Here is a 12,821-nt window from a genome sequence, read left to right on the forward strand (position 1 = left end):
CCTAGCAGTTCGAAAGCACGTCAAAGTGCAAGTAGATAAATAGGTACCGCTCCGGCAGGAAGGTAAACGGCGTTTCCGTGTGCTGCTCTGGTTAGCCAGAAGCAGCTTAGTCATGCCGGCCACAGGACCCAGAAGCTCCCTCGGCCACTAAAGTGAGATGAGCGCCGCAACCCCAGAGTCGGCCACGACTGGATCTAATGGTCAGGGGTCCCTTTACCTTTACCGAGGGTAGGTTGTGACTGGCACCACAAAAAACCGGTTTGGCCCTATCTGAAAGCGCACCCACCCACCCAAACCAGCTGCTACATTGCGTTTCCTGAGAGAACCCTTTCCCCCCAAACTACAATTCCCAGAGTCCTTTGGTGTACGTGTGTGTCTGTGTGTGAGGGGGAAAGGCGAGGTTACAACAAGCATAAAACCGTTTCAATTTGTGGTGCAGACGCCTCTTGCTGGTCGCTGGACAGCACCCCGCCTCCCCCCGTAGCCTGCCAGCCAGCCAGCCGGTCTTCCCCCGTCTTGCCCCTGCTTTGGCGCGCCTCCTCCCCGCCTCGGGTCCCCCCAGGCCGCTCATGCGCGGTTCTCCTCGCAGTCCGCCGAAGCGCCTTCGCAGCCCCTCCGAGGCGCGTCTCTCGACCGGCATTCGCTCCGTGTCAGCGGGCTGGGGAGAAGGAGGAGGAGGAAGAAGAGGAGGAGGTCCTACCCATCTACCCTCCCGCTTGCCGGGGCTGGGGGAGAGTGAGCAGGAGCCGCCGCCGCCGCCTCATCATCCCTCCGCCACCCGGGCTGCGCGGGCTTCTCCCCTCAAGGCAGACCGAGGCCGAGCCGAGGGCGCAAAGCGAAAGGAAGCGAGCGGGGACGGCGACGCCTCCTTCCCCCCCGGCCGCCTGCCTCTTCGCCCGCGTCGGCTTCAGCGCAGCTTCCTCTCCGCCATCCCCGGAGCTGCGGGGAGGGGAGCCGAGACCCAACGCGACAGGACGCCGGTGCAGAAAGGGAGCGAGACAAAGGAGGCTGCCGGAGAGGGAGAGGTGAGTGGCAGGCGGAGAGAGAGCGAGACGCCTGGTTAGGGACGCTTCCCCCCTTCCTCCCCCGCAAAGCCGGGCGTTCCATTGCTTAGGAGGGTGGTGTCGGAGAGACCAGGTAAGCCCCCCCCCCCGCCTTCCCCTCCCCTCCCCCGCAATCGCATCCCGCCTCTCAAGCCTGCAGCGGCGAGGAGGCACTGATGGAGCGGCGCGCTCGGGCTGCTGCGTAAAGGTGGCGGTGGCGCAGGGCAAGGATCGTGGCTGCAAGAATGCTCAGCCCTTGGCGATAGAAGGTGCTCTTCTTGGGAAGCTGGGAGAGGGACGGGAGTGGGTGGGGTTTTTTTCCCTTCCACCTTTGCATCTCCCCAGCGGTGTGGAGTCCGAGGCCTCCCCACACCCAGGCACTCTCGGCTGCAGCCCTATGATCCATACTGGGGGCTGGTGAAAGTCTGGGTGTTTTGTTTTTCCCCCTAATCCGTCTTCGGCTCCATGGCGCTGCCCTTTCCTTCCCAGGGAAAGGAGGGGTGCCGAATGGGAAATAACATGGCCATAAGGTGAAGTCTCAAATACCAAACACACGCACGCCCCGACAAGAATTCAGAGGCAATAGGGGGAAGCGTCAGGAAAAAAGGAAAGCGTTGGCTGATTTTTGTGTGCTTTCTGGGGATGGAGCTAGCCAGCCATGCTGCCAGGAGCTGGGTAGGTCTCGCAGTGCCACACCAGTCGGCACCTCTGCCATTTTCAGGAAATGATACCCTATCGAGTCTTCTTCGTATATGCAGAGGTTGGAAAGAAAATGAGGGTTTTCTGTTTTCTCTGAATTCTGCCATTGATTGGCTCAGTAAGTAAAGGGGCGAGAGTCTTCGCTCATTCCTCTCCCACTCAAATAGCAGAGAATATGGACAGAATTTATGTGTTGCGTTTTCCTTATGGGGTTAAAGCGATAGAAGGTGCACCCACCCTCCCATTTATTTACAATGTCTCAAGATGCCAGGTTCGTTCTTGCAATAATTGCTGCCTGGGAAATCGGGAGCGTGTGGTTTTTTAGTAGCCAGCGTGCACTTGACGGAAGTGGACAACATCAACAGTTGCAAATTTTTTAATTGCTGGTTCTGGGTAAAGGTAATAGTCACGAGGGAGAAGGTGGTGTGTACAGGTTGTTCAGTAGCATTATTTCCTGGACTCAAGGGCGAATGGAGGCTTCTTTACTTCTGTAGTTTGTTTGGTGTGTGTTTTTCCTTGGGAGAGAGGGTGTGGTGGCAGTGCCTCTGTAATGCAGCACTGCTAAGCATTGCGTGGAAGCAGGAGGCTGCTGCTTGTGCATGTGTAGTAGAAACAGATTTTGCAGGGCGGAGGAAAGAGATGTTACCTTAGGCTTAATTTCCGAAGCTCCCACTGTCAAAACCATATTCTAAGATAAATGCTTAGAAGAGAGGAAGCTAGCTAAACCTCCCCATAAAAAAGATTTTATTATATTATTATATATATAGTCCAGTGAATATATATTCAGTGATATTCATCTAAGTTTTACCCATTGAAATTATTTAAACTAAGAGCCATTTTCATTAATTTCTATGAGTATTTTTACCAGTTGGCTTAAAACTCTCGACATTCAGCAACAGCTCAGTCCCATTCATATTTACTCGGAAGATATCACTGTATGAGATTCATGAGGCTTCATTCCAGATAAGGCTGTAAGTCATATATCCATTTACCTGGAAGTAATCTCCACTAACTCACCAGGGCTTGCTTTTCAGTACACACAGAGGTCTCTTTAGGATTTTGGCCTGAATTTATTGAGACTCCTTTTGTGTGATGAGTTTCCCCATCCACAAATGATTTCTCCAAGCTGCTGCAAAATGCATGGATCCTGGCTCCAGAGTGGCCAATCTGATGTAAATTAAAGGGTGATGCATGCTTTGAAGTGAATGTGCTTTCAAATCAAATCCTGCCTTTTCTTAAAGAGATGCAGTTTAAATACAATGGCATAGGCATATCTACAGATAATTGAAATGTACCTGTTACTCTGAACTGAAACCTAGAAGTGGTAACTGTGATAATGCTAAGCTAGATATTTCTAAATGATGTGTTCATGTTTTAAGGATACTTTTTAAAAAATAATAATAATAATGAAGGAAACTGGAATATTTTGATTATACTCGTTTTCAAGATTCATTCCTAGATCACGTTTATATATGGATTCATATTGTTTATGATACAGGTGTATTTGGAATGAACATGACTGTACAAGTGTGTGTTCTTTCTCTCTTTGTTCACTGTACTCATTATTTATGATTTATTGTACTTAAGCCCCATTCTTCCTCTCCGCCAAGGAATTCAAGGCAACAGATATGGTTCTCTTCTGTCTCATTCAATCCCCAGGTGTAACAACCCTATTAGATTAGTTTGGATGAGCAGCAGTTAATGGCCCAAGTTTACCCAGTGAGCATCATGTCTGAGCGAGGATTTGAACCCACATCTCCTAGTCTGACATGCTAACCATTATACCACATTGGTTCCCATTGGGTAGACATTTCCAGCACTTGTATCGGGCAGAATGAAGGGAATACACTGGTGTGGCCATTCTCATGTTATAAATGCACATATTTGGCTTGGGCAAAAAGAAAACCTGGGAATCACTTCAGTTTGTGGTAACTCATTCGCTGGCAACAATGTTATGTTGGAGCTGTAACAGGGAGCTTTAAAGGTTCTTATAGCTACAATGTGATGGCTGTTAAAGTTTGCTCTTGCCTGTGGTGAGACATCCTTCGGGGGAGAGAAACCCTGTCTAATGTAATTTCTTTTTTAAAAAACTTGATTTTAACTATTATGTATTTGTTGTTGTTCTTATGCAAGTGACTCTGTCAGGTCTTCAGCTTGCCATTTTTGGTGAGTCATTTCCAGTTGTGTCCTCTTTTCACCTCTCTGGCCCCATGCTTTGTATAAAACTGCTACGCTGCATCTATTGCTGACATGGAAATATAAACCTGTGCTTTTTTCTGGTGGTGTTACATCCTGGTTTCTCTCGTGAAAGGGCAAATCTGGCCCCCACCCTAGCTATAATGCTGCATTGATTTAGGAGTCACGCCCCCATCCTAAATGTCTGTTTTGTCAACACACTCTCTTTCAGTAGCTCAGCTGATATAGCGTAGAATGTTAATCACTAACCATTGGTTCTGGTTTGATTTCAGCTCAGAAGATGAGATGTTTTATCCTCTTGTTTTCACACAGCCCTCTCACCTCTAGCCAGAGCTTTCTCAACAAAATAGAATCATAGAACTGGAGAGTTGGAAGGGACCCTGACAGTCATCTAGGCCATAGCTGTCAATGTTTCCCTTTTTAAAGGGAAATTCCCTTATTCCGAATAGGATTCCTCACAAGAAAAGGGAAAAGTTGACAGCTATGATCTAGGCCAAACCCCTGCAATGCAGGAAACTTTTTCCCAATGTGGGGTTCAAACCCACAATCCTGAGTTTAGGAGCACCGTACTCTACTGATTATGGGATGCGGGTGGCGCTGTGGGTTAAACCACAGAGCCTAGGACTTGCCGGTCAGAAGGTCGGCGGTTCGAATCCCCGCGATGGGGTGAGCTCCCATTGCTCGGTCCCTGCTCCTGCCAACCTAGTAGTTTGAAAGCACGTCAAAGTGCAAGTAGATAAATAGGTACCGCTCTGGCGGCAAGGTAAACTGCGTTTCCGTGTGCTGCTCTGGTTCGCCAGAAGCGGCTTAGTCATGCTGGCCACATGACCTGGAAGCTGTACGCCGGCGAGATGAGCACCACAACCCCAGAGTCGGCCACGACTGGACCTAATGGTCAGGGGTCCCTTTACCTTTTGCTCTACTGATTGAGCTATCCCACCTCCTAATAATTCACCTCTCTAGTCATTCAGGCCACATTAAAATCCCAGGCTATCCTCAAATCCCTACACTGGTTTGCTATCTATGGGCATCCATAGCCCCCCTGAATGAACCATAACCCCCAGATTGCCAGCTTTCACCTTCTAAAAAAAGAGTATGTTTTTAAGGATTTGCGGAATCTGTAGATTTGAAGAGCCTGAGATATGGGGCCAAATGTACAGGTACTGTTTTTCTCACTTTTGTGCGTGAGAAACTGCTTTGTAGAAAAATTCCTAGGAATGCCCTTGCTTCTATTTGTCCTGGACGCAGCATAAAGTTTATGCCAGAAACTCTTCCTCCTAGCCCTTAAACCCTTCTCTTGCCTTGTGCCTCGTAGGACTCTGCTCATATCCCAAAATATTCCTGCTCTGTGGCTTTCACTTTTCCAGATCCACCACCCTCGTCTGCCCAAATATCGCCAGCTCCCTTAAATATTTTTTGCCCTTTCCTCACCACTTCCCACTTAAATGTGGACCCCTCTTGCAGAGCACTTATGGTACCACCTCTCCTTAAAGCTACCTTTTCTGTGAAGCCTTTGGCACGACCTCTTAGTCATCCCCTAGTGAAAGTAAACATAAATACATGTACTAGAAATGGGGAAATGTGACAATTTCGTTTCTTGTTTCGTTTTTCCAATCTTAAATCAGTTCTCTACGTTTCTATATCTGTTTACAGTTATTTTTAAAAAAATCCTCGTAAATTTAAACCAGCATCTTACTGCGAATTTTTCCTAATACACATGTTTTTGTGTGCAGTTTCCCTAATGTGCATGTTTTTGCAAAGGCAGTGTCCCTTAGCACAATGCATTTTGTATATTGTTTTCACTCATATATTCCTTCTATGCCCACCTTGCCCTAATATATGCATTTATTTATTTTTGGACACATTCCATGGCTGGGGAACTACACTGCAAAATTGAAAGTGTGCGTTTCAATGAATGGTTGTGTTTTGGTTCATGTATTGCTTTGGAAAATGCACATTTTATGCTGTGAGCTGCCCTGAGATCTACAAATTAAACAAACAAATAAATTATTTGGTAGGTTCAAATTCTCCCCCCCCCCCCCGCCCCATTTCTACACATGTAACTAAAAATGCATTTTTCATTTCCATTCATTGCTTACTTTCCATTCCCTCCATTACTCACCTGTAGCAAATCTTAGATTGGAAGCTCCTTTCTTTTGGCTCTTGTTCTGCAAAGTGCCGTGCATATTGTTGGCATGGTATACTAATACTATTAACAGGATGAGGCCATAAAGTTTCTTCTTGGACAATTTTGCCCATTCAATTTCCATTCACTTAATGGAGTTATGTAGGCCGATCAATATTTGATACCTGCCCATATATCCATAATGTCTTGTTTAATTTTTTATTATGTAAACCCTTTTTGTTCGTTTGAGTCACCTTATTTTCAGCTGTTCTCTTCAGTGCAGTCCTAAAGTAAGCCTTCTCAAAAGTAAGCCTTACTGACTTTGTTAGAACTGACTCCAAAGTAAGTGGGTTTAGGATCGTGGCCTTAGCTATTATTGAAAGCCCCTCTCATACTGTATTTTCCCCATGTCTCAATTATTTTAGAGCCTTGCATTTTGCTGTGTGTCTTCTTGTATCTTGGGTTTACACTGACATTTCCTTCTTTGCCCATGCATGCTGCATTAGAGATAAGTATTGGGAGGGTGCTAAGGCCTTAAGTCATTAAATGCTTCCACAACTGAGGAGTCTTATCAATTTTCCTAGTCATTTAAGTCATTTTATGTGTTCCTTGGATGAAGAGTGGTATATAAATTTAATTAATTAATTAATTAATAATAATAACAGGGACACGGGTGGCGCTGTGGGTTAAACCACAGAGCCTAGGACTTGCCGATCAGAAGGTCGGCAGTTCGAATCCCTGCGACGGGGTGAGCTCCCGTTGCTCGGTCCCTGCTCCTACCAACCTAGTAGTTCAAAAGCACGTCAAAGTGCAAGTAGATAAATAGGTACCGCTCTGGCGGCAAGGTAAACGGCGTTTCCGTGCGCTGCTCTGGTTCGCCAGAAGTGGCTTAGTCATGCTGGCCACATGACCTGGAAGCTGTACGCCGGCGAGATGAGCACCACAACCCCAGAGTCGGCCACGACTGGACCTAATGGTCAGGGGTCCCTTTACCTTTACCTTAATAATAATAATAATAATATTTTTTCACTACAATTCAAAGTAGGTAAATAAATACTTTTGGGACTGGGTCCTTATATATATCAGTAGGTTGTCTCCTTGATTGACAAGCATTAGATTCTCTGCTGGCAGCAATTATCTGTGTTGACTTCACTGAGCGCCATGGATTCCCCACTCTTTCTTTGCCCTCATAAAACTTTCTTACAGCATAACCCTATTTTCTCAGGGGTGAGCCCCGTCGGGTTGAGTGAGGCTTACTTCCAAGTGGATATGCTTAGGATTCCAGCCTTTAAGCCCTTTTGCAGTTAAGACAACTCTGCCCGCTTCATAACTGGCTTGCAGCTTGAACTGCTACTAATTCTGGTTTCAGAAATTCCCAATAGCAGTTCCATGATGGTAATTTGCATTGCCTTTACATAATGGAGCAACTTCCATATTGTTGTTGAAAGGGAGTAGAGAACAGCCACTTCTTAGTGTAGAAAGAGAGAAATCGTAGTAAACAGATAATAATTTCATCTGGGAAAGTATAGAAAATACTAGTTACCTGTGGGGAGAGAATCTGTCTGCTCTCAAAACAATACTAAATGCGAATGTGCCTTCTGAAATCCTGGCCCGCTGCTAAGGAATAACTTTGTCATCTTCACAAGGTTTTTGTTGCAAACAGTGCTGGCAATCCCTTATGCCCAGTGCTTATTTTCTAAAAAAAATGTTTAGGAGTACTCTCATTTTGACTCAAGAAAACCACCATTTTATAGTTCAAATAGGGAAAAATAAATACAGTAAATGGACAAAAGTACAAAGATTCACAAAACGTTTAGGGCAGGCATAGGCAAACTTGGCCCTCCAGATGTTTTGGGACTACAACTCCCATGATCCCTAGCTAAAAGGACCAGTGGTCAGGGATGATGGGAATTGTAGTCCCAAAACATCTGGTGGGCCGAGTTTTGCCTTTAAAAACTTGGGTCAAACTTTTTTTTTGAGGCTTCTGTGGATTTTGTCTACATACCCTCAAACTTCTCTTCACAGCCAAGGTGGTCTAGAAACTTAGGGTATGGCAACAGTTGTCTATTTTGGTAGATTTAATAAGCTTGAGTAGCTGGGCACAGGATTTCTGCCTTTAAAAGGAGAACAAAGAGAACGGGGGTTCTTGGGTCACTGCACATCTGTATCAGATGTCCGAAATCCAGTGCAAGCAACTTTGCTCTGGTACAAAGACTTATAAGCAATTCCGTACCAAATCCCTGCAGCAAGATAAAGCAATCTGCCTAGTGGCCTTTCAGGAACGCTGACCCCCATATCACTCGCCAGAGCTCTCCTGCAGCCTGCTTCACTTGAACTGCCATTATATGAGCATAGGCTCCTCATGCCTTGTCACGACAGAAAGACAGCAGGAGTTTTTTCAGCATCTTGTCATGGTATTCCTTGCCTATGACAAGGGGGAGAAAATTTGACTGAATTCAGCAGAGAGGGAAGGGCAGTCTAAGTAACCAAAAGGCAAATGTAGCAACAGTGTTCAGACTCAGAGGCCTGCTCAGAGTAGCACTAATTCAGATTCATTCATTTCAGTGGGTCTGCTTTGAGTTGGGCATAGCCAAAAGCAACCCAGTGTTGCAATCAGAGTAGACCTATTAAAATCAGTGATGTCTAGTTCCCTGTTGTATCTCTCCAGGGTGGCATGCATTCTTTCTTACTGCACAATTTTTTTTAAAGAGAAATAAAAATAACATGTTGACATGGTACAAATCGGTATAATTAGCATTTTCATGAGTGAATGCCATATTGTCCCCTAGAAGCATGTAATGGAAAATGGATTGCGGACATAAAATCAATTAACCTCTGCCTTGTAAATAAACCACTAATTGTGACCGAGGCTACTGGTTGTCACTCTTGTTGATAGTGTTTGGCTTTATTTTTTAAAAATATATGATTTCCACCTGCTTCATCCTTCCCTTCCTTGGTTTGCTGTTGTTCGAATCCCAAATCAAGGATGACTTTATTTAATTGTTTGGAATCTGGATCAATAATGTGGCGTCTTTACTACTCTATTAAGCTTATTTGTATTAGAATTTTAAATGAGATTTGCATTGACATGTTAAGCGGTTATGGTCTCCTTTCTTCAGAGGTGATTAACATATCAGGGTTAGAAATGAAGTATGAGGTTGATGCATTACTGATACACCTTAAATAAAACGATCTCTTGGATGTTGGTGTGCCCTAGAATTAGTTTTGGTTGTTTAATGGTAGCTTACTACTTCAATTTGTGCCATATTTATTTTGGGATGGAATTGGGACCACCATGGTGGCTAATAATAATAATAAAATTATTTGCCACCCATCTGACTGTGTTGCCCCAGCCACTCAACCAAAGTGGCTTGCGATAGAGAGAACATATACAAATTGAATATTGGCTGTTTGCCCGATATAAAAGCTTATAATGTCTGGACCACTTCTGAAGTTGGCTCCCAGTTTCATGCTGAATCTTTGTATCAGTAGGAAAACTTTCCTTACAGGGCTCGTTCAGGGCTTTGAATAAGTGGCCACATCCCCAAATCTGATTTCTTTCCGCAGGGCCTGTAAGACAGAGTTGTTCCGCCTGGCCTTTGGCTTGGAGCCAATTTGATTCCCTCCCTCTCTTTCTTTTTTCTTTTTCCTTTCTCCTCCTGTGATGAGGCTGCATTTTAATATTTTTATGTTTCAATATTTTAATGTTGTATTTTAATCTTGTGTTTAAGTTGTATTCATTCAACTTGTTTTTATTATTGCTTGTTAGCCACCCTGAGCCCGGCCTTGGCTGGGGAGGGCGGGGTATTAATAATAATAATAATAATAATAAGTTACTGCTTCTGCTGTTCACTGGAAAATGTTCTGCCTGCCACCAAGTAATTGTGACTGTGCTAGGGACAGTCTGTGTTTCTTCCATTCAGCTGTATCCTCAGGCCGCTCCATGCTTTTTAATGTGTGTCATGCTAGTTAAATGTGTGTCATGCTAGTTAAATGAAAACTTAGAAGGGTAGTTGATGATATAGGGGGGATTTAGAATCTGAATTAATTCATTAATTGCATCATGCTGGTCAGCTTTACAGTGTGTGTACGTAGCTATTGCATCCATGTGACAGTCTGTGCTCTGGCAAGTGGGTTATAGTGGTTAAGAGTGATAGACTCGTAATCTGGGGAACTGGGTTCGCTTCCCCGCTCCTCCACATGCAGCTGCTGGGTGACCTTGGGCTAGTCACACTTCTTTGAAGTCTCTCAGCCCCACTCACCTCACAGAGTGTTTGTTGTGGGGGAGGAAGGGAAAAGAGAATGTTAGCCGCTTTGAGACTCCTTTGGGTAGTGATAAAGCGGGATATCAAATCCAAACTCTTCTTAAACTTCCACTTTTAAAACTTGATTTGTCAAAAGCTGTCCAGGTTGACATGGGTGGCGCTGTGGTCTAAACCTCTGAGCCTCTTGTGCAGAGGTCAGCAAACTTTTCCAGCAGGGGGCCGGTCCACTGTCCCTCAGACCTTGTGGGGGGCCCGACTATATTTTTTTTTTGGGGGGGGGGGATGAATGAATTCCTATGCCCCACAAATAACCCAGAGATGCATTTTAAATAAAAGGACACATTCTACTCATGTAAAAACACACTGATTCCCAGACCGTCTGCGGGCCGGCTTTAGAAGCCGATTGGGTCAGATCAGGCCCCCGGGCCTTAGTTTGCCTACCCATGCTCTTGGGCTTGCCAATCAGAAGTTCGGCGGTTTGAATCCCTGCGACGGAGTGAGCTCCCGTTGCTCTGTCCCAGCGCCTGCCAACCTAGCAGTTCAAAAGCACACCAGTGCAAGTAGATAAATAGGTACCACTGTAGTGGGAAGGTAAACAGCATTTCCATGCGCTCTGGTTTCCATCACGGTGTCCCGTTGCGCCAGAAGTGGTTTAGTCCTGCTGCCCACATGGTCTGTCGGTGGACAAAGCTGTCTGTGGACAAACGCTGGCTCCCTCGACCTGAAAGAAGGATGAGTGCCACAACCCTGTGGTCATCTTTGACTTAACCATCCAGGGATCCTTTACCTTTTACCTTTATGCCTATGATCTTGTCTGTCTGCTTAATGCATCTGATGAAGTAAGCTATTGACCAGCAAAAACTCAGCCCGCATATAAACCAGTTAGCCTCAAAGGTGCCACAACATTTTAATTATATATTTGTCATCTTGGTGCTACAGACTTAATGTGGCTCTTTTTCTTGAACATTTAGCTTAAGTGGTTCCTTAGACGTCAAGATGATTGATTTTTGCTTGCTCCAAATCTTATCTAATGTATCTTCACAGTAGAGTACTTGTACAATAGTAGTACTTTATGACACAAGTAGGGATAAAATATTTAATTCTCTGCAACTATTTTCGGGCAGAACAATGAGCCATTTGTTCTCTCTCTGTATAAAACAGGATCCAGAGACAGCAAGCCATTTGTTTGCGGAATAACTAGAGGTCACACGTGGCTTCTAAACATACTAATGTATTATAAGGTTATAATTAATTGTGTAATTCTTGCTTGCAGATGAATTTCTCTCTTCCACTCTTCCTCTCAGGTTCAGTTTTCATAGCAACCCAAATCTGTGAAGTACACAATTCTTCAGATAGGGAAATTGTGGTGCTAGGCAGGTAGTATTTCATATTCTTCTGCATCCTTTTTAATATAGGTATATGCCATGGCATATGTATATATTGAATGAAATAAGAAAATATTTAGCAAAACCCTTCCACCGATGTTTAGAAAACTGTTGTATAAAACAAACTATTGCGTGTGTGTTTTGGTTTTTTTCTTTCTTTCTTTCAATCGAGCACAGTAATCTTTTGTACTTGTTTAGACAGCTTTGAAAACTAGCTTGTTCATAAGAATGTTGATGTTGTCGATCTTCATTAGTTGTAGAACATTTTACTTTTTGTTTTACGGAAGGGGAGACATTATCTGACCCATAAGCCTTTGTCTCCTGTATTACCCAGCACCTTACAAAGTCATGATTGATTGCTTTATACATAGCCTTTACATTAGTGACAACCAGGAATGGTCAGGTAGATTGAGATCTGTTGCTAGATCTCTGGGCGAGTTGCAATAGATCTGCAAAGGCTTCTGTCCTCCGATACTTAACCAGTGCTAAGTGAACTTTAAAAGAAAATAAACCTCTGGGTAGACTTGCCTTCTGCTAATCAATTCTGTCAGCTTTCACATTCGTCACCTAAAATAGTATTAGTCTGATGCCTTTTACTTAGATAAGGAAAACTGTTGACTAAATAAACACTTTGCTACTTTCCCTCCAAAATATATTTACAGTACTGTAGACTTGAAGCTAAAATGACCAAATCTTAAGAGTGCTTTATTCTGTCTCATTTTTAAAAGTTTATTCCATCACTGAATTCGGATTCCCAGAAGTTAGAATGCAGTTACTAACTCTCTGAAAGGAACTTGATATTAAGTGGTTTACAAGGTACGTTCGTGAGAATTGTGTAGTTCACATTCCCCTTTTTGTGTCGAAGGAGATTTCATGATCCCTGATGCCAGAAAGAATTTTGGTACAACAGTGGCAATTTGTCTAACCACTGTGATTGTAGATGCTTATGCAAAACACAGTGGCCAGAGACTTTCATTTGCTTCCATGCCTTATGCTTGGTAATTAAGTACTGTGCATTAATCATATCAAGTGATGATTTCTCCCTAATTCCTTTGCAATCTTTTGTGTGCCCCTCTTCATCCTCATGCAATTGCATGAAGCCACTGTG

At 44.2% G+C, this 12,821-nt stretch overlaps 1 protein-coding gene across 9 annotated transcripts in view; it reads left to right on the plus strand.

The window, feature by feature from the left end:
• The first annotated feature begins 398 nt into the window (after positions 1 to 398).
• Positions 399 to 12,821, plus strand: part of CDC42SE2 (CDC42 small effector 2) — a 98,310-nt gene continuing 85,887 nt past the window's right edge. For 2 of the 9 annotated variants that reach the window (XR_008332643.1, XR_008332642.1), the window contains exon 1: positions 409 to 1,025. Coding sequence is in view for 2 of the 9 variants with exons in the window: in XM_053407613.1 (XP_053263588.1) it covers positions 570 to 1,025 (456 nt within the window). In the remaining 7 variants the exon portion in view is untranslated. The other 7 variants (XM_053407613.1, XR_008332641.1, XM_053407614.1 and 4 more) reach the window with 7 other exon arrangements.

This window comes from Podarcis raffonei, chromosome 11 (genome assembly GCF_027172205.1).
Source record: "Podarcis raffonei isolate rPodRaf1 chromosome 11, rPodRaf1.pri, whole genome shotgun sequence".
NCBI classification, from domain to species: domain Eukaryota; kingdom Metazoa; phylum Chordata; class Lepidosauria; order Squamata; family Lacertidae; genus Podarcis; species Podarcis raffonei.